This window comes from Ostrinia nubilalis, chromosome 12 (genome assembly GCF_963855985.1).
Source record: "Ostrinia nubilalis chromosome 12, ilOstNubi1.1, whole genome shotgun sequence".
Taxonomy (NCBI): domain Eukaryota; kingdom Metazoa; phylum Arthropoda; class Insecta; order Lepidoptera; family Crambidae; genus Ostrinia; species Ostrinia nubilalis.
This window is the reverse complement of record NC_087099.1, coordinates 15,659,526-15,683,052: the sequence shown is the minus strand read 5'-3', so window position 1 is coordinate 15,683,052 and position 23,527 is coordinate 15,659,526. Positions and strand designations below refer to the sequence as shown.

General features: G+C 38.0%; 1 protein-coding gene across 1 annotated transcript; it reads left to right on the top strand.

The window, feature by feature from the left end:
- Positions 1-766: 766 nt before the first annotated feature.
- Positions 767-23,230, top strand: LOC135076738 (uncharacterized). The gene is made up of 9 exons (XM_063971159.1): positions 767-782; positions 991-1,154; positions 2,431-2,530; positions 3,914-4,062; positions 4,721-4,841; positions 13,342-13,438; positions 15,082-15,142; positions 15,959-16,048; positions 17,363-23,230. Exons 1-9 carry the CDS (start codon positions 767-769, stop codon positions 17,687-17,689), a joined length of 1,125 nt encoding a protein of 374 aa, XP_063827229.1. The 3' UTR covers positions 17,690-23,230.
- The last annotated feature ends 297 nt before the right edge of the window (positions 23,231-23,527 follow it).

Sequence of the window (23,527 nt, the reverse complement as noted above, 5' to 3'; positions counted from 1 at the left end):
TTTTTCAATTCAATTTAATTTAATTTATTTCTCTCTATTATTTTGATTGATTTAATATTATTTTAATTATTTAATGCAATTATTATTGAAATTTTATGGGCCCTGGCCTGAAATAAATGAATTTTATTTTTATTTTATTTATAGGTACTGTCCATTCGATTGTCGCACGGATGGGCGATTACTGAAACCGTTGGGCTCGCTTTTTTTCGTTCGTTCGTTTCAGCCGAAAGACGTCCACTGCTGGCCAAAGGCTTCCCCCAAGGATTTCCACAAAGACCGGTCCTGCGCACCTCCCGCGACCTTCACCAGATCGTCGGTCCACCTAGTGGGAGGCCTGCCCACTCTACGTCTTCCGGCTCGTGGTCGCCACTCAAGAATTTTCCTGCCCCAGCAGCCATCGCTTTCTTATTTGATTAATATCTGTTGTACTCTTCTTATTTGACCTCTACATTCCATTACATTCTTCCAGCTACAACAACTCTGCAACAGTGGATGGCTTGGACCCCGAGACAGAATACGAGGTGGAGGTCCAAGCTCGCATCCCGGGCCGCGCGACCGGCGGGCCCTTCAGTCTGCCGCAATCCGTCACCACTCTCAGAGAAGGTAAGTGGACATACGGGACTATTCCCACCTCTCGTTCCTACAGCTGCAACTCCTGTGTAGCCAGGACAACGTCTTCGCCACGTACACGCGGCGTGTTCGCTGCGTCGCCGCTTCGTTTTGAGAACGCTTGCAATCCGCAAGTGTGGCAGCTCACTAATAATAAATGTCAGACAGTCCATGTATGTCTTAACATTACTTGTACATCATCATCATCAGACCGAAAATCAGCATGTGTTGTGTAACTGTAGACGTTCTTCCGTTTCTTAATCATCCCTATTGATTGGTCGTCAAGATGGTGGTCAAATCTAGGAGCGTCGGAAAATTGATCCCCATACTGGTGACTATTGTGGCGAACTCACTTTTAACATTTTCTCCCTTTTCTTTCAGTTCCAGAGATGTTCAAAGACCTGACCTGGCGCTTCGAAAACGCGACAACTGTGCGGGTTTCCTGGAACGCTGCACCTGCCAAGTACTCCGTGTCCTACAGCTCCGAACTTAACGTGCCCGTGGAAATGTGGGACTCCATCGACACCGTGGGCAATACTGCTTTGGTAAGCACAACAGGGCATAATAATATAGTTCGTAGGATAACCAACATAGTACGCAAGGCACGACCAATACGACCTACAATCTTTCAAGAAGAGAGCGTAATAAATTAAAGGCTGGAAACGCACCTGTAACTCCCCCGGGGCTGCGGGTGTCTATAGGCGGCGGTAAGAGTTAACCATCAGCAAATCCTTATGCTCGTTAGCCTCCTGTCCCATAAAAAAAATTAAGGACGACATGAAGTTTGGAGAACGCGACAGCAGTTCGAGTGTCTTGGAATGCTGCACCTGCCAAGTACTCCGTGTCCTACAGCTCTGAACTTAACGTGCCCGTGGAAATGTGGGACTCTATCGACACCGTGGGCAACACTGCTCTGGTGAGCAAACCATGGATTCGTAGGATAACCTACATACTAACCTGGTCAATGGACCTAACCTGGCGTTTTGAGAACGCGACAGCAGTATGCTCGTGGCTTGGAGAAACCCTCTCTCCAAAACGCTGTTTACATAGTTTCTGGTCCATCGGTCACCGTTGCTCATGCTAGCATTTCGGTTTACGTGAGAGGGATGGCAACATTCGAAACTTCGGATTATGTTTTTCGGAGTTACCCTGCTGCAATGCCGCGCCTGCCTATAGTCTGGTCCGGGAGCACGTAGAATTTTGTCCAATGACCCCAAGCTACTGTTGCTGTCACGCTCGCACGCTCACTGCGGGCGCGCGTCGCACAGTCGCGACCGCAATATAATTACGCGCAAGCGATAAGGATGGGTAGCTTGGGGTCATTGGACAAAATTCTACGTGCTCCCGGACCAGACTATAGTATTCCGTGTCTAGCTCAATATACCTGTCGAGATGTGGGACTCCATCGACACCGTGGGTAATACTGCTCTGGTGAGCCTTAACTGCTATGATTGTTACTTTTACAATAAGCTGCACCACACATACAGCAAGCGGAATATGATGCAAAATCGCTAAACTCAAGTGCCCAAGTGTCAGTGGGTGAGGCACATAGCTCGTAGAAATGTTGGCCTCCTGAGGGTACAAAAGTTCTCGACTGACGACCACGCACTGAAAGACGTAGTTCTACACTACTAGCGTAGGCTAGGCAGATCCATCGAGGATCACAGACCTGGTAAAGGTTGAGGAAAACACCTGAACTGAATGCAGGGAACACAGATATAGTCGCTTTTGAAATTGAAAAGACCTGGATGATTTCATTGTGCCAATATTATTGTCTATAGAAATTTCATACAGATTTGAACTTATAAACCATCTTTTCAGATCACGGACATCGACCCCACAAGAGATACTTACGTCATGGTGACGAGCTACGACCCGCATGTGTACAGCCCTATCAAGACCATACCGGCGCAAATATCAGGTATTTTAGTTTTTTTATCTCGTATTATAGCAATCATTTTAAGGCCAATCACTCACTAGGTATAATAAATAAGTAAATAAATAATGATACCAAAATCATAAAATACCATAATGTGGTTGTGTGTTGTGGTTCCGAGACTCCGAGATAGAATCGGTCCACACCCATTCTCCCAATGTCGTAATAGGGGACTATGGTATAAATATGTTAATATCAGGCCTTCCCAAGTTCCCAACCATTCTGGTGACTGCGGGAGGACCTTTTAATTTACCAGAGGCAAAAGATTTGGATAGTAAATAAGAGAGGGTCGTTCATTCCTGTTTTCATTTATTTTGTCCAATGACCCCAAGGTCTAACTCTCTAACTGCCAATAAGGATGGGTAGCTTGGGGTCATTGGACAAAATTCTACGTGCTCGCAGACCAAATTATAGTCTCTTTTGTGTTCGTTTCAGCCAAATGACGTCCACTGCTGGACAAAGGCCTCCCCCAAGGTTTTCCACAATGAACGGTCCTGCGCTGCCCGCATCCAGGCTCTTCCCGCGACCTTTACCAGATCGTCGGTCCACCTAGTGGGAGGCCTGCCCACGCTACGTCTTCCGGCTCGTGGTCGCCACTCAAGAACTTTCCTGCCCCAGCGGCCATCAGCTCTTCGAGTTATGTGCCCCGCCCACTGCCATTTGATTTTAGCGATTCTGCGGGCTATGTCAGTCACTCTGGTTCTCCTGCGGATCTCCTCATATCTGATTCGATCACGCAGGGAAACACCGAGCATAGCACGCTCCATCGCTCTTTGGGTGACCTTGAGCCTTCTTATGAGGCCCATAGTTGACCTTCATTGGTTGGGTTTTTGTGGCGGTCAAGCTGTAGATCCTGGCTACACAGGAGTTGCAGTGGTGGGAACGAGAGGTGGGAATAGTCCCGTTCTAAGAGCTCCTTCTAATTGACCAGTAAGGCTAGAGTAAATTAGGGATGGTGGTTCACTTCAGGCTAAAAAGACTATGACTTATGTAAACTCTGGTATAAAAAGTTATTAAAACGCTCTTATTTTTAATGATTTTTTTTATCGACAACGAGGAAGCTCTTAGCCTGTATCTCACCCGATGGTAAGCGATGATCAAGCCGAAGGTGGAAGCGAGCTTCACCCGGAATCCTCAACCACGGAGGAACTGGCTATCTTACCTCTAACTGCCGGAACACAACAATGCTGTTAACATTGTTGTTATGGCGACAGACTTAGGTAAGATGGTGGTAACTAGCCAGGCGGACTTAGAACAAGCCCTACCACCAACCAAACCTCTGCGTTTGAAGCAGGTGGTCTTACCACTAGACCACAGAGGCGGTTTAATAAAACATATTATTATTATTTATTAAACGTGTAATTCCAGAAGCAAGAGACCTGCAGTCTTCGTTCACCCGCTCGGGCGTGGAAGTGCGCTGGGCGGGCGGCGGGCCGCGCGTGGTGCGGTACTCCCAGAACCTCACGCACTCGCTCGACCTCTGGCCCTCTTTGAACGCCACCGGATCTAGCATTGAGGTAATACTGTTTGGATTTGTTTTACTATTGATCTTTGTAGATCTTTTTGTGTAAGTGTGTAAGTTTGAGGGAGTTGGCAGCTTATTTTCTAATTAAATACCTACAAAGTTTATAGTTCTGTTTCAACTATACAAAGTTACACATTCACTTCTTCGAGGAACACCCGAAACTTGCTTCGTCTACGTAGTACCGAAGTAAGTAGTAAAATAAAACTGCTATAATCGTAAAACTACAACTTCTTATGTGTTTTGTTTTTTTCACGCCAAGCAAAGGTGCTTGGGTTACTAATTTACGATTGGCATAATGTACCTACTTACTAATATGTCCAATCTAACAGAGGAACTGCTATTGGAACTGATATTATCAGCGTGTGTTGATGGAACTTGTGTCTAACTGAACTTTATGATAGTGTAAGGCCCGGTTTTCACTAAGGCGGAGCGGAGAAGTGTATTGAATAACCAATCAGATTTCATTATAACCATGTCTCTTCTCTACTCCGCACAGCTCCGCTCCGCGCTGCCTTGGTGGAAACCGGGTCTAATCGGTGCTTACTTAACTAAACAATATGTCGGTTCTGCATCCTTTATAACATCGTCATTCAAGCTTATTTTAAGATACCTTTTATAATAATTACAAAAAACCTTTTTGTCCCCAACAGATCACGAACCTGGACCCGTCCCTGCCTACTTACGTGATGGTGGCGGCGCCGGGCCAGAGCCAGCGCAGCCAAGTCCTCACGGTGCCCAGCCGGCCCGTCGAGCCGCCGTCTCTGTTTCTAGGTATAAAGATCGTTCATACACCGAATATTACCACTGTATAAATAGATATTACTTCTAAAATAAACCTAAGTATGCTGTTGATTTCAATTTTCAAGTTATAGTCTGGTCTGTGAGCACGTAGAATTTTGTCCAATGACCCCAAGCTACCCATCCTTATCGCTCGCGCGTAATTATGTTGCTATCGCGCTCGCACACTAACTGCGGGTGCCCGTCGCACAGTCGCGACAGCAATATAATTACGCGCGAGCGATAAGGATGGGTAGCTACGGGTCATTGGACAAAATTCTACGTGCTCACAGACCGGGCTTTAGAAACAAATTTATCCTTCAGACCACAACCTAAGACGAACGCGAAGTCACTTGTGTATAGTTCCAAAATACTGAACTGTCCTATCCATGACATTGACAGTGGGGCGCCACCGTCAATACCGGATAACTGGTTCCGATTTTTGCCATGTTGGAAACCATATAGTTGAACGATGGTAGCGCCCCCCTGTCATTGAGTTTGGTAGGACAGTTCAGTTTAGGTCATCTTTACCTATATTCCTTGAAGGAAAACAAACGATATCGAGATTCAATTCAGCACACCGCCATCTGTTGATAAAATTTTGAACTTGTGTAACGTAGCTTAACAAAATATTATTAACTGCCCGGAGTTGGATTTTTCAGTCGGTAAATAAATGCAAGAACTTTTTACAACCGTTTCTTATTTTTGATGTTTACATAAATTCTAGCTAACATGAGTTTACAGTTAGTAGAAATAAATAAATAAGTATATCAAAACGCTATAACTTTAATTGTCACAACTTTGCATCGTTATTGATTCGATAGATTAAGCTACAGCCAAACCAACGCGTGCAGATAGCGTCGGCAATGGCGATTACTGCGCTTTGGTTTGGCTGAACGAGTAAGGCTTTACGAGTAACGGAATACTCATAACGGAATTAAGTAATTCCAAAACTAAGACCTTGGACAGTACAACATAATTAAGGCATTAATTTGGCAACAAAATGTTATAAGTAGTTTTATGTGGAGTTTGAACTGTACCTAGCTAGAGTACATACTTAGGTTTTTTTTGTGCATATTTATGTAAGTATTATATTTATTATTATGTAAGTATATAATAATATTATTATGAAATTATAACTATTATTTATATATTATATTTTGTATTATTTATTTATTGACGAGGAGTTTAAGAGCCATTTTACATTTTCGTGCGAAATTCTAAGATTTTGGAAGCATGAATTACTATCTTAAGCAACACCCAGAGATTATTTAATAACTGCGAAAGATAGGTCAATCCTTGGTGTTGACCATTAATGAAACGGATTTACTAAAATTCTTTTGCTTAATTCACAGTGCCCCATCTCCCACAACCATTTTACGGAAAAATTGCCGCAGACTCATTTTCAAAGTCCTGTATCTATTATTTATGCTCATATAATAAGCTTAAAAATATATAGTAATCATCGGACATATATTCTTGTAGTCCATTAATGAAATAGATTCTTGAATTTCATTACCATTATTGAGTAAAATCTAAAAATAATTTGGCAAATTTGAAGATTAACGTCACATTTTGATCGTGGTTTTTGGTTTAAAAACACAGCAATAACTGCAATAAAAGTATCCCAAAATAAAGAATATTCATTGTAGAATTGATTTCTACAGTTATTGTTTAAATATTAGTAACCACTTTGTCAAAATATTGATGTGAATATCAGTATAAATTACAATGCGCAAGCCGACATCGATTAGTATGGCGCGAGCGCCCGTCAAGGCAGGACCTGTGTCATTTTTCCCGCCGTGACGTTTACGTGCGTTCGTGTCGTAAAGCGGTGATTTGTACGGCGACCAAATACATTTGATACTATGCCGAGAGACTGTTTCGAGTCGGCCGGCCGAGCAGAAATTGAAATGATGAATTTTAATTTCTTTGACGGATCTGGGTGTAACTATGTATAATATGTAGGTACCATGTATTTAATTTAATAAATAAATTATAAAAAAGTATATCTGTTACGGTCAAAGTGATAAATGTGAAAATTATGAATAATCGCCGGTTATTATGAATAATTACCGCATGATTTGGTTAATGTGATTAATATGAGGTCATTTATGTGTGTATAAAACTAAATAGGCGGCTTAGGGGTGGCCCAAGGGCCACCCCCGCCGCACCTTAACCTATTTTTCACTTTAAATCAAAACATTATGTTATAGGCATCATGGAAAAGTAATATTATGCAAGAAACATTCCAAACTCATTATGCCAAATTATATTAATATATGATATCAAAACGTTCAAAGTTTGGCTGTACACGAGCGCGTAAACAAGATGTTGTTCTCTTTTAAGAAATTTGTTAGTACTAAGGTTGAATTATTAAATAATCACTGTTAAATGTGATTAATTTATCACTTTTACCGCGACTGTCGGTAATTATTCATAATAACCGGTTATTATTAATAATTTTCAATTTATCACATTAACCGTAACATATCCATTATGCTAGCACCCTTAACACAAGCATATTGGTTGCCTACTTTTGGACTAGATGGCGCTGTGAAATTGTTCAAAGATTTGTTTATTTATTTATCCGCTTTGAGTTTTGTTTCGTGAAGAAAAAAAAGAAGCGTTTTGTTTCGAGAGGGAAGCTTTGTTGTTAAATCTATAGTAATAAAAGAGGAAAGATTAGATTGTTTGTTTGTTTGGAGGCAATAGCTCCGAAAAAAAATTCTTTCACGATTTAGAATCCTAATTCTTTTTCTATGTAGGCTATAAAATATTTTCAAAAACTATATTATAGTACAAAATCTTTGATAAAATTCGACGTTTAAGAGCCATTTCACAAAAATATTCCGCGCGAATTTAGGTAAAAGCTGTCAACGCAACGTCAAAAGAGTAAAAAGAACGCTGAAATGAACAAAAAAATCTTGAGCCGTGACCGTATTAGACTTGATTTAAGTTATTAATTTTAAGGTAGAATGAGGTATTCAAACTTGATTAATTAATTTAAAATTTTAATAGAGTTTATTAAGTCTTTTATATTTCGATTCATAATGAAACACGAATAGGTATAATATGTAAAATATATATTAAGTACAAAATAAAGACAGTCACATAGTGAAAAATAAATCTGCCCCCTTACAGCTCCATCATCGGACCCTGGATACGAATAATGAAACACGAATTGGTATAATATGTAAAATATATTAAGTACAAAATAAAGACAGTCACATAGTGAAAAAAAAATCTGCCCCCTTACAGCTCCATCATCGGACCCTGGATACGAAATATTCGTCAAGGCGAATCACACAAGCCCAAACTCCATAGGGTTCTATTGTTTTGTTACGGAGGTGGCCATTGCATCTCCTCCAGATCCATTATCAGACAAAGCTAAGAAATAAATAAATAAACATTATTATAAGTAAACAAATAACTAAAATAATTCATCTTACTATCTTACTTTTTACTAGTCTTACTAATATTATAAATACGAAAGTTTGTGTTGATGTCTGGATGTTTGTTACACTTTCACGCAAAAACTACTGAACAGATTTTGATGAAACTTTACAGTACAGTACAGCAGTACTAGGCAGTCTGTGTTCAACTATCACTCGAGTCGAACGTTCCTATTGCAAGACCTTTGGTTCACTCAGTTCCGATACGACTCTAATGCTGTGTGTAATTATTTTCGTGAATACACTGAGTTTATTAATTTCTACGAGTGGATTTCATTTTGCCTGAGACCTACGCCATGAACCCTGAACCAGAAGACCCTGTCGCTAGCGACAGCGACGCTCATCCATCCCTGGCGTCGACCAGAATAGCAATGTATAGGCTATAATTTATGACGATCTGTGACAAACTAAATTTCAAGCGGGTGAAGCCGCGGGCAATACTACATATTTCATACTAGCTTTTTGCCCGCGACTTCTACTGCGATGAAGTGGAAAATGGTTCTAATAGAATTAAAATATTCTAAGAAAATTAATTTTGTTAAATGATTATAATATTTTTTGATATAAAATCTACAAATTATTATGTTTAAATATTTGAATACTTACAAAATTATGAGATCTTTCTAAAACAAAATTAAAACACTACACCTGCCGCAGATTTCTTTGTAAACAATATTTTTTTGTTTTTCCTTCAGGTGCTAAAATCACCAGGCTATTGTGTGCGCATACTCTGGAGTATTCCACATACAACTGGTCGTCGGAGAAGCATAGATTTCCATTAAGTCTACTCCCGCTACCATATGGAACTCCGCTAAAACTCGTGAGGGCGCCAACACTTGCTTTTGTATCGAAAATTAGTATGAGCAGCTGCGCACGCGGTTGCCCGTTGCAGGCTCTATGCAACCACACTATTTTAAACCGTGGTCCCTAAGCATGAGATGGGAAACTGCACTCTCTTGAATTCTCTTGAATTTGATGGTGTTAGGGGAATCCTAGGAATGAATACAGACTTTCCAATGGAATCTCCTCATCAATATTGCGAAATTGCGAGTTGCAATGCAATGTTACGTTTTCACTTGTTATTTTATTGTAATCTGACCTTGATTTTTCAAACACGTTTCAAAATAAAAAATATTTTAAATCAAAAGTACTAAGGAATATTTCATTGATATCAACTTAGAAACAAGCACAGATCACAGAAACTAAAGGGAAATGTGACAAGGGACAAATTGGAACATATTGCTTGTGAAAGCAATGATGACAGTAGCGACGTCATTATGTAAACAGTTTATATTGCTTGCATAGTACTAAAGATTATTCGAACGTTGAATACTGATACCGCAGTGGATAATGAGCACATAATTTGATTTCTTTGTGTGTGTGAATTTCTAATACGACACTGAGTTTCGAACTCAGCGCATTACTTAGCATCTCTCTATATTTCTATGGAACCATGTTATCTCCAAAATAACATTCCACACCTTTTTAACCTAGTCAGGTAATCATTTTAATAAAATACGAAGCACGTCATCTATCAATAGGATATGTATATTTTAGAAGTTAATAAATTATGCATAAAATATAAACACTTTAGAAGTTTAGTTAAATCGTAGAATTTCTGAAAAACAAGTAACTAAAATCGTACTGAAAAAAAAACGTATTAATATGTTATCTAATTTATTTATTAAACGTCGAATTTTATCAAAGATTTTGGACTAAAGTTTTTGAAAATATTTTATAGCCTACATAGAAAAAAATTAGGATTCTAAATCGTGAAAGAAATTTTTTTCGGAGCCTATAGCCTCCAAACAAACAAACAAACAATTAAATCTTTCCTCTTTTATTAGTATAGATTTAACAACAAAACGCTTCTTTTTCTTCTTCACGAAACAAAACTCAAAGCGGATAAATAAATAAACAAATCTTTGGACAATTTCACAGCGCCGTCTAGTCCAAAAGTAGGCAACCAATATGCTTGTGTTAAGGGTGCTATCATAATGGATATACTTTTTTATAATTTATTTATTAAATTAAATACATGGTACCTACCTACATATTATACATAGTTACACCCAGATCCGTCAAAGAAATTAAAATTCATCATTTCAATTTCTGCTCGACCGGCCGACTCAAAACAGCCTCTCGGCATAGTATCAAATGTATTTGGTCGCCGTACAAATCACCGCTTTGCGACACGAACGCACGTAAACGTCACGGCGGGAAAAATGACACAGGTCCTGCCTTGACGGGCGCTCGCGCCATACTAATCGATGTCGGCTTGCGCATTGTAATTTATACTGATATTCACATCAATATTTTGACAAAGTGGTTACTAATATTGAAACAATAACTGTAGAAATTAATTCTACAATGAATATTCTTTATTTTGGGATACTTTTATTGCAGTTATTGCTGTGTTTTTAAACCAAAAACCACGATCAAAATGTGACGTTAATCTTCAAATTTGCCAAATTATTTTTAGATTTTACTCAATAATGGTAATGAAATTCAAGAATCTATTTCATTAATGGACTACAAGAATATATGTCCGATGATTACTATATATTTTTAAGCTTATTATATGAGCATAAATAATAGATACAGGACTTTGAAAATGAGTCTGCGGCAATTTTTTCGTAAAATGGTTGTGGGAGATGGGGCACTGTGAATTAAGCAAAAGAGTTTTAGTAAATCCGTTTCATTAATGGTCAACAACAAGGATTGACCTATCTTTCGCAGTTATTAAATAATCTCTGGGTGTTGCTTAAGATAGTAATTCATGCTTCCAAAATCTTAGAAATTCGCACGAAAATGTAAAATGGCTCTTAATAAATAAATTAGATAACATATTATTACTTTTTTTTCAGTACGATTTTAGTACTTGTTTTTCAGAAATTCTACGATTTAACTAAACTTCTAGTGTTTATATTTTATGCATAATTCTAAAATATACATATATCCTATTGATAGATGACGTGCTTCGTATTTTATTAAAATTATTACCTGACTATGTTAAAAAGGTGTGGAATGTTATTGGAGATAACTTGGTTCCATAGAAATATAGAGAGATGCTAAGTAATGCGCTGAGTTCGAAACTCAGTGTCGTATTAGAAATTCACACACACAAAGAAATCAAATTATGTGCTCATTATCCACTGCGGTATCAGTATTCAACGTTCGAATAATCTTTAGTACTATGCAAGCAATATAAACTGTTTACATAATGACGTCGCTACTGTCAACATTGCTTTCACAAGCAATATGTTCCAATTTGTCCCTTGTCACATTTCCCTTTAGTTTCTGTGATCTGTGCTTGTTTCTAAGTTGATATCAATGAAATATTCCTTAGTACTTTTGATTTAATTTTTTTTTTGACACGTGTTTGAAAAATCAAGGTCAGATTACAATAAAATAACAAGTTAAAACGTAACATTGCATTGCAACTCGCAATTTCGCAATATTGATGAGGAGATTCCATTGGAAAGTCTGTATTCATTCCTAGGATTCCCCTAACACCATCAAATTCAAGAGAATTCAAGAGAGTGCAGTTTCCCATCTCATGCTTAGGGACCACGGTTTAAAATAGTGTGGTTGCATAGAGCCTGCAACGGGCAACCGCGTGCGCAGCTGCTCATACTAATTTTACGATAAAAAGCAAGTGTTGGCGCCCTCACGAGTTTTAGCGGAGTTCCATATGGTAGCGGGAGTAGACTTAATGGAAATATATGCTTCTCCGACGACCAGTTGTATGTGGCATACTCCAGAGTATGCGCACACAATAGCCTGGTGATTTTAGCACCTGAAGGAAAAACAAAAAAACATTGTTTACAAAGAAATCTGCGGCAGGTGTAGTGTTTTAATTTTGTTTTAGAAAGATCTCATAATTTTGTAAGTATTCAAATATTTAAACATAATAATTTGTAGATTTTATATCAAAAAATATAATCATTTATTTTAACAAAATTAATTTTCTTAGAATATTTTAATTCTATTAGAACCATTTTCCACTTCATCGTAGAAGAAGTCGCGGACAAAAAGCTAGTATGAAATATGTAGTATTGCCCGCGGCTTCACCCGCTTGAAATTTAGTTTGTCACAGATCGTCATAAATTATAGCCTAACATTGTTATTCTGGTCGACGCCAGGGATGGATGAGCGTCGCTGTCGCTGGCGACAGGGTCTTCTGGTTCAGGGTTCATGGCGTAGGTCTCAGGCAAAATGAAATCCACTCGTAAAAATTAATAAATTCAGTGTATTCACGAAAATAATTACACACAGCACTAGAGTCGTATCGGAACTGAGTGAACCAAAGGTCTTGCGATAGGAACTTCCGACCCGAGTGATAGTTGAACACAGACTGCCTAGTACTGCTGTACTGTACTGTAAAGTTTCATCAAAATCTGTTCAGTAGTTTTTGCGTGAAAGTGTAACAAACATCCAGACATCCACACAAACTTTCGTATTTATAATATTAGTAAGACTAGTAAGAAGTAAGATAGTAAGATGAATTATTTTAGTTATTTGTTTACTTATAATAATATTTATTTATTTATTTCTTAGCTCTGTCTGATAATGGTTCTGGAGGAGATGCAATGGCCACCTCCGTAACAAAACAATAGAACCCTATGGAGTTTGGGCTTGTGTGATTCGCCTTGACGAATATTTCGTATCCAGGGCCCGATATGATGGAGCTGTAAAGGGGCAGATTTTTTTTTCACTATGTCACTGTCTTTATTTTGTACTTAATATATATTTTACATATTATACCTATTCGTGTTTCATTATGAATCGAAATATAAAAGACTTATTAAACTCTATTAATTTATCAAGTTTGAATACCTCATTCTACCTTAAAATTAATAACTTAAATCAAGTCTTAATACGGTCACGGCTCAAGATTTTTTTGTCCATTTCAGCGTTCTTTTTACTCTTTTGACGTTGCGTTGACAGCTTTTACCTAAATTCGCGCGGAATATTTTTGTGAAATGGCTCTTAAGGAACAGTTACAGAACCTTTAGTTATACCGCTATTGTTTCCAGGGATGGGTATTGGAGTAGGCGTGTGCCTGCTGCTCATCCTGGCGGCAGCAGCGGTCTGCATCTGGCGCAAGAGGAAGAGGGCAGGCACTCCCTTGAGGTAAGTTGTTCCAAGTTTGCGGGTTCAATCTACTTGACTGTGACCATCAAGCGATCGTTTAAAGTACTTACAACTATAAATATATTTTCTAAGATGGTTTCTAAGATGGTATCCTTTATCCAAGATCAATCAGTATCTAAAGTCTGGTCGCCGAGCACGTATAATCTCGTCCAATGACCCCAAGATCCTATCCCTATCGCTCGCGCGTAATTATATTGCTGTCGCGACTGAGCGTTTGGCGATCGTCGGTGCGCGTGCTGACGAGGCCGAGTGTGGGCTTCGCGAAGCGAAGCCCAGGCTCGTCCGCGTCGGTCGCAGACCGACGTTCGCGATCGGGCCGTATCGAGCGCATAAGGCGCCCGATCAGTGGCGAACCCAACTAGAGGGTTGCCCACCGCGGTGTTGGACCAAAGTCCAGCCTACGGCGGGCTCACTCTAGTGGGCCCGATCGAGGGGACTACGGACGCGGCCTGAGGGCGCCACGGTAGGCTCGGACCTCGGCTCAGGCCGTGTCCGGGGGACGGATAGGGGAGAACCGGCCCGGTACATGTCTGTACCGTCCGAAATGGAAAGCAGGGCCTCGCACTCGCCGGCGAGTACGGTGTAACGAGCTACTGTGTTGTGGAGTAGTTGGCGTGCTTAAGGCAGTGATGTCTGTGTTCAGAAATTCGGTAATAGGATCGTCCGGGTCGTCTAGGACATGCCTAGGTCGTCGGTATTGGGCAGCGACATCTTTCTGGGGTGTATACGTGGCGGCGCTAACGATAAGAGGGTTCTTGTGGTTGATCGCTTTATCAAAGTAGCGGCGAGAGGCTTCTTTCATAAAGTGATCAATCGATGGGATCTCGAAATCTCTATGGAGATTCGTATTACGCGTAAGAATTTGTTTTGGAGGGTCTGGAATTTCTTAAGGTCTGTGCAGGAAGTGTGAGCAAACACCGGACTGGCGTAAGTCAACACTGGACGGATGCAGGTTTTGTAAATTGTCAACTTATTTCTAAGTGACAATTTACTTTTCCTTCCAACTAGGTGGTAGAGTCGGTGGATGTAGTGGTTCGCACGGCTCAAGATGCGTCTGAGGTGCGGAGCGAACGATAATCTCTGGTCGAGTGTGACACCTAAGTACTTGGCCTCACTTTTCCAAGGAATAGTTTGGTCAAATAAGGTGAGATGGGTGGGGACATTAGGACGAGTGCGAACCGGAGGACGTTTCGCAGACAAAGCCCTAGAAAAGTACACTGCTGCACTTTTTTCGGGATTTACCTCGATACGCCACTTCCTGAACCATTCGCCTAATTGTGTGACTGCGCGTTGGAGCGCCAAGATGACGTAATTCCGATTACGTCCGGACTTGTAGAGTGCGGTGTCGTCCGCAAAGAGGGCTATATCCGTATTGCGAGCGCGACAGCAATATAATTACGCGCGAGCGATAAGGATGGGTAACTTGGGGTCATTGGACGAAATTCTTCGTGCTCGGTGACCAGACTATACAAGCATTTTTATGCTTTGAGATTTCGAAATTAGTCCGATAGTGAAAGTTGTTGCATTTGAGCAGTGGAATCATCTCTTAAGTGAATGTGTGTTTAATTTGTTATCCTTTCATTTCGTTTTCATTGTTCTAAGATGATGATTGTTTGTTTCAGGGCCCGTCGAAGGCACTCGTCGGCGAATGACGACGACGACGAGGAAGCTGCTGAGATGAAGGTAGGTATTGCAATAAAAAAGATATAGACATGGTTTTGAAATGCTTAAGCCTGAATCTACCTACATTCAGTAGTTTTTGAGTTTGCGAACAGATACACAGTGTTTTAGTGTTTTCTTTTTTCCAATTATTTCAATTCTGGGATTCTAGAACGAATCCCGAAGCATGCCCATATTTAAGTCTTTTTGTGGTAAATGAAGCAAAATAGCTGTACCAACTTTGATCACGGATAATGACAACTGATCACCGTTAATGACAACTTTGATCACGTTTAATGACAACTGATCACGGTTCGTGACAACTGATCACGGTTCATGACAACTGATCACGGTTATTGACAGTTTTGATCACGGTTAATGACAACTTTGATCACGGTTACTGACAACATTGATCACGCTTAATGCCAATTGATCACGGTTAATGACAACTTTGATTACGGTTCACGACAACTGATCACGGTTCATGACAACTTTGTCACGACTAATGACAATTTTGATTACGGTAGATTAATGATAAAGACAGAAAGGACCAAATAAATGACTATCTTATATTAGTAGTGGTGAGTGCGTTAATAATCAGCGTAAGGTATTATGTGACTGTTTTCCTTCCCAATTACCAATTATTTCAATCCTCGGAGTCTATATTGTAGTCAAAATCCCGGCATGTCCATATTTAAACATATTTTTGTGGTCAATAATGGCTGTACCAAGTTTGATCACTGCAGCTTATGTTGAAGACAAATAGGAACAAATAAAATGACTGTATCTTATATTAGTAGTGGTGAGTGCGTTAATAATCAGCGTAAGGTGTTGTGACAGACCGTGGGCGGTCGGCTGGCCAACGGGGGCGGCTCCAAGGACGCGGGCGAGCCCTTGCTGAATGGACACGTGCACATCACAGAGAACCCGGTAAGTGGACCTATCATCATGTCATTGTTACTAAAGTCTGTTCGCCGAGAGTTGATAAAAAAAAAATCAGAGGTTCTAAACTCATTATAAATTGCGTCCCGCTAATTATTTTTGTCGATATAATGAAAAAGTTGGTAGATTATCATTATTATCTCTTTTAAATTTACGGGAATTATTCCGGTTAGGGCATACGTGGGGATACGGATCAAAGACGTGGCGTCCATGTGTTGGATAAAAAGTATTTCATTATTATCAAGTGGCTTATAGTGTATCCCAATGTTGGGCAAAGTCCTACCCACTGTCATACCATTCATTTCGGTCTTATGTAAAATAAATCTATTCCGTTTCATACATTGCGGCCCGCTGGCCGGGGCGCTTGACGACAGCTGCGTGCCTCGTACCATGGTACTCAGTGCGCGTTGTGACAAACGACGCCCGCCATACAGAATGCGATAATTAAGCGACAGTCGCTATTGCAAGACATTTCATAATATTTATCAACTCTCGGCGAACAGACTTTACACTATTAAATAATATCTAGATGATAAAATAAGATGAGTCTAATAATTAAAAAAGCCTCCTCTCTTATATTTTAAATTGCAGCGTCCAACAGGGTTCATAATAACTGTATTATCACATTGTAACACCTATATTACTATTATGGAAGCAATAAACGTATTAAGTATTGAGTATCCTCATCAACGTCAACGGGATTATTCCCACCCCTCGTCTCCACCAACTACCATCATCCTCATCATGATTAACGGGAATTTTCCCACCTCTCATTCCCACCGCTGCAACTCCTGTATATCCAGGAACTGCAACGAAATCTACTCGATTTTTAAACAACCGTTAGATACGGGATTATTCCCACTTCTCGTTCCTAACGTTGCAACTTGCATCCCTTTATAGCCAAGATTCACAGCTTAAACACCAATAAAAACACAACCAGTGTAGGCGAGTGAAGAAAACAGCCGATTTATAATCACGCGTTAGGTATATGGACGATCGCATTACATTCGGGAAGAATTCAGAAGATCATTGTCAGGTCAATTAAATTTCCACTGCAGGAGCATGATCGTTTCTAATTTACCAGCCGCAAAGAAGGATTTGGCCTACACTTCCCAGGCTGAGCAAACGGGCTGGGAAGGCCTGATGTTCGCATACTAAGTGCGAGTGGAACTCTGACTGACCCTCATTCATCTATTTCTTTCCTTCCACTCTTTCTAATTTAGAAAACATCGTCTTCAGTTTCTGAGTCTTTTGAAAATTGATCTGTCGATAGAATTTTGTCATAAATCCTCAATTCCGCAGCAAACAAAAACACCAAACGGCAACATGAAGAAGGGCCGCATGCCGTTCGACCTGTCCCGCCTCGAGGACCCCGACAGCACTTTAGAGACGGTCCTGGACGCCGACGCGTCCGCGCTCACGCTGGACCTGCTGGATACGTCGCGGCCCCCCGAGCGGCCCCCCGAGTGGCCCCCCGAGCGGCCCCCCGAGTGGCCCCCCGAGCGGCCCCCCGCGCCCGAGGAGTCGTTCGCCAAGCTGCCCGACGACAACATGAACTCCGAGCTCACCCGCAGCGCCTTCCACACCGACAACAGCAAAATTCAACCCACGCTTCAACCCAACGGTTGAGGACCCCCCCGCCCCTCCCTCCCAGAACTACACGCGGGGTAGGCGGCCCCCGAAGCCTAACGGTTTCACGCGTCGATTCGATGAGATTGTACAGAACCACTTTTTTCTAGTTGTCCGACGGAGATACGATTAGAGGCTCGTTTTCGCGAGGATAGCTTGGCGTTTCGTTCCTAATAGACTTTAATTTAAGGCTGATTTTTTTTTGTAAACAATACGGGTATGAACCGATCGGAAATAGCTCCTGTTCCCACGCACGTTGAGTTATTCTCGCTTAAACCGCGTTCACACACTGCGATAGCGTCGACGTGTTGTCTGTTATTGATGATGTATATAGTGCCCGTTTTAGGCGTAGACACTTGTATATAGAGTTATCGGCCTGAGATATAGCGTCGAGACAATAAAGTAGGCATGACGCGGTAGCCTTCGCGACTGAGCGTACGATTGTACATATAACTTATACATGTTGTTATATAACAGTGCCTCCGAAGTACACAGTACACACCTGTGAACACCGAGATACAAATAGTTACACAATTAGTGCAACATGATCGTACAAAATATAGACCAAAATAAATCCAAACACCCGTAATTACCTAAATTCACATATAACACAAAACTATTTATTCATGTTGATAAAAATAATAATATATTTATTTTTTTCTATTATTATTTTTTTGTTTACTTCGCTCAGTTCTTAGACAAAGCCTCAGAAGCTACATTATGTTACCTTCACACTTACATTCCAGAATTTTATATATTTAACACACTATATCTCCGTACCTATCTGTCTGAACGCACAGTTTTTTTATATATCCCTGTTATAGTTTTATTAGCAGTTATTTTTTACACTCTAACATTACACAAAGTTGTTTCATTAGATACTTAAAAACCTAAGAAAAAGTAGATAGCATAAAAGTAATATGTAATTGTAAAAATAATAAAAATATATAAAAAAAATAATTTATTACAACGAACTACTGATATTAAGAAACGTAAAATAGTTTATAAAGAAACGTTATCGTTATTAGAAAGTTACTAAACGTTATTTATGAGCTGACTTTTTCAACTTTTAAAAGTTATACTTTCTTTTAATCTAAAACTTAGGCTGTTCTCACACTAGCGTTTGCTAAGCGTGCGCGTTTCTCGTACGTGTAACGGGCACACACGCTTAATTTTTTGTCGGCAAAATACAATATTTGTGAATATAAATGCTTTAATCTTCTTTAACGTCATTGTCGTATCTTGTGCATACGGAAATTGATTAAAGTTAATTTAATGCATTCAAAAACAGGCCAATTTCAAATCCTGTATTGTTTAGCAGAATACCGACTTAGAAACTGTTTCTCCCGTTTGTTCCTTTTTGTGTCTGATTGTAATACACGTGTTGATGCTTTTCACACGTTCGAAAAACGCTAAGGCTTGCCCAGCGCTAGTGTGATCGGGGCCTTACTTAGTTCGTTGTTCATTATTCCATATCACAATATATCTACCTCATCACTTCTCGTTGTAAGATTCTTTTAGATGTTAAAATTTAATGTTGAGACGATTATGTTTCGTGTACTTCTGCCCATCGATCTGTGCGTAGGTAATACTGCTCGATACGGCACTTACTGGTTAATTAGACATAATATTTTAATTTATTGTTAGGACCCTAAACTATATGTATTACAGGCATTTCCATTAACGAATTCTAGATTTTTATCCGTAAAATCAACATTAGCACAAACATTTTAAATATCGTACCTAAGGTACTTTCCGCCTATATAATTTTGGGTTATATATAAAATAACCATTTCTATTGTATATAAGTTTACACATCCAATACTAATTCGCAACGAATTTAAAATACTTACGAAATAATTTTCTCTGTCTGATAATAATCTGATAATTTCAATATTGTACTATTGTTGATGTTACATTTAAAATATCAAGCAGTTTAACCGTCGGTTTATTTCCTTTAACACTACAAACAAGTAAATATAGTAACAATCGATAAGTATTTATATAATTTTGAGTTAAATAATTTTTGCACCTAGGTACAATTATTAATAATTAAGTTTTGAAAGAGCTAAGTGTTTTAAAAAGTAATAAGATGATTAAAGTTGTCATGAGAAAAATATATAAGTACTTTTTAAAACACTACAGGCCGCTTGTAAATATAATTATTATAAACGAAGTATAAACTCAGTTTAAATTTAAAATTAAATGGGAAAACGCCGACATTGTACCTGATCTTCAATTACACTAAGTTAACTAGACTTAGGTGTAGTGTTAGGTATTTTGAAAGTCTAGAATTTTATATTTGACGCTAGGTTTATCACAGGGTCTTACATTTGATTCTGATTGCGGTGACTCGACGGGTAAGCTTGTGTTTTATATACTTTTTTTACAATAATTTTATGCAGTATTTTCCGCGTGTAAGAATTTCGCTGTTGTCTTTCTTTGTGTATTACTAACATTTTAAATTACCCCATTCTAAGGACTAACTTCAGCCAAATATTATGATAATATTAAGCACATTTATATACTGTTTCACTTTTGTTAGGCGAGTAAATGTTTCTCATGTAAATTGTTGAAAAATAAGGAGTGTTGACAATGTTGATGATGAAATAGATACGTTACACATTAATGTTCAAGTACCGTGTAACCTGTTAGATTTACACACGCGGCTCATCAGTCTTAACAACTTGACCTCAATACCGTCTCTATGTCCCACGGAATAAGAGCGATCTTTGCAGTTCAACTGTTACACTTGATGTGCCGTCGTTGTACTATAGACTTGTAGTTGTTTTATGACACATTATTGTACCTACTTGTAAGTGCAACGTCACACGTTCACTCTAGGTTGTGTTTCTTTTTATATTTATTTCAATCAACGTATAGTATCAAAGTATAGCGAATCAACATTTCTTGTTAAATATTTTTAATTACTTGTGAAACCATTTCCCTTTAATTTACTTGTGAAACCAAAATGCTTATTGTCGTCGCAATAACTGATACCTGAATTATGTACAATGATTTTTGTAATTTATTGATACGCGATATTTATTCAGTAGGATACATGCAACCACGATGCATTAAGTATATAATTACAGCATGCCGTATTTTGGTTAATTTATCTTCCTCGGTTAATATAAGTTTTAAAAGGTGTATAAGTAATAAAAATTTTAACACCAATTTTTGACCAAACGTTAGAATAATTTAGCCAAAATATGTGCGTGGATATTTTATATAGCATAAGTTAGGTAACGTTTCTGGTAATTGTACTAAGTTTATTAGTATCTACAGTTTTTATTTCAATTTACACTTTTACATTGGCTTTTCCGTCCTTGGAGTGAAAAGTGAAAATCGAAAGCCTGATGTTGTGCCTCTCTTATTATTTGATATTACATTGCGCAATATAACAAAAAATACGTAAACAATTAATTCGCTAAGATTAACTTACCTTTTTATATGGCACATTTATTATACAAATGGCAACATTGGCAACTATAGGTGCTGGAATTGGGACATTTAAAAACATTAAAATAGAAAATTTATTGATGCACGAATGGGCAGAGGAAGATTATTGTTAAAAGAAACTAATATTTTTTGCGCTGTGAAATGAATAATACTGAAACAATATATTTTCAGCACCTGAGTTGCCATAACTTCAAACTTTACTCCACACTCTACGCGGGTAAAACCATTCCACTTTACAATAGCCCACATTTATTATTACCACACATTCCATAATCGGCTGCAATAGTATTCTTACGACAGTTAAATTTTGTAAATATAATTGTTAATTTATTTTGTTTTACTCTACCTTTACCGTATGCTTACAATGTAATGTTAAAGCAATAGCATAGAGATTTATTTGTAGTATTGTTATGTATTTACAAAGATAATGTGCATGAAGTTTTTACCACACTTATGTATACCAATCTGAGCATGTAATATTTTTTAATCTGTTTTTTTAATATTTTATAAAAATGATTTGGAGTTTACCTTTTTTGTGTTTAAAAATTGTTGGCAGCACCGCTTCTTTGTTTATTTAGTTTTTATTCGTATTTTATTTATATGTCTATTTTCTATTAAAAAAAATAAAAGCAATAATGTTTAAATTTTAAAGTGATTGTTAAATTAAATGATATGAAATTTGTACAAGAGAGAAGAATTTACCATATTTTAAACCACTGTTATAGAATAATCTCACTTTGATATTAGGTTCGGTTTAGTAATCTCACTCTTTTGCCTTTTGTGATAAGGCTCTATTTGGTGTGATGACGATTTACCATGTACTTAGAATAATGCGTCCAAATGTTTTCTTGTAACTGCTTATTTTGGTATTAACACGAGTTTTGGTTCGAGTCTCAACTGACCTGGCATAAATATGTTGTTCCACTTACGTTCATAACTTGACCATTTTCATGCTATTGGTCTACTTTGTGACGATTATACATGAAGTATGAAAGTTACAAAAATAGTAATTTAAATATTAAAAAAAAACTGTTTTAACATAATAAATAAATATAAGTCAATTTATTAACAGTTATATTGATATGTATAAATCAGGGGACCAATACGACCTCTGTAATAAAATATAACTAATTTCAAATTGTTTGTTTCTTAAAATCGTTGCAAAGAGCCAATAGCATTGTATAAGTTAAGGTGTTGTTGTGTAAATTAATATAAAATATTATCGACCAGTGTGGTGGCTCAACTTTGAATGTAAGGTACCTATTATTAGCCACAAACCCTGATAAAATGAAATATTTGTATTAAAAAGTTGCTAAAACGAAACTGGGGTATTTTAATACTAGAAAAAATATTACAGTACAACCGTTATATTATACAAATTATATTGGAGATTGATCAATATAAATGGAAGTTGAAAAGTAATTTAAACATTGGAGATGTATTAACAAAAAAAAAGTTTTAATAAAATCTAAATATAAAACTTATATTTTGTTTTAAAATATTCCAGTTTCGAATTCGTATGTAAGAAAATCATCGGAATGTGACGTAAATGGGGACATGCTAATTCATGTTTGTTTTAATTTCATCACCAATAAAAATGGTCAATGTTATACAGAAATTCTATATTCCCCAACTGGTTATAAAATTTACAATATAGTCAAGCTAATTATGTATCATATTTTTTTGAAATTATGTATGATTAATTATTTTATACTTGCAGTAATACCTACCTGTCTTTGTTATAAGTTTGCATTTGTTTAATTTATATTGATATATAATATTTGTGTGTATAAAGTTATTTTCCACTTGGAGTTGGTATGTCCCCGCTAACGATATTAGTTATATTTATAATTGAATCTACCTCAACCAAATTACCCATTAATGTTGTTTGTAAGTGTTCTTTTGAGTCTTATAATTACTAATAATTACTGAATTGTAGTGTTTTTGATAATAAAGTTATAATTAGTTCCAACTTATCCCATTTTGATATGGTAATTATTGTTACCAGAATATTGAATGTGGTGGACTGCCGATTGGTATTGTCGTGATCGGATGATATTAAATTTGAAAGCATTTAAATGCTGTTTTATTTGAAATCTTAATCCCTCATAATAATTTCTATTAATCACCTTGTAAAAGAAATGTTTGTAAAATTTAGGCTGAATTTGAATCTTACCTTGCGTAGGTAATGACTGTCTGGTGGTCTATTCCACGTTGATCACCTGGATTAGATCACCCAGGTGATCAAAGTAGACTTGTGTGGTAGATCCAAATGTTTCTGTCAATTATTTAAAAATACTACCCACCTTTTGCACTAAGCGGTACGTTATCTACATCTTTTTATATTGTGTATCATTTGGGCAAACTCACTCTACC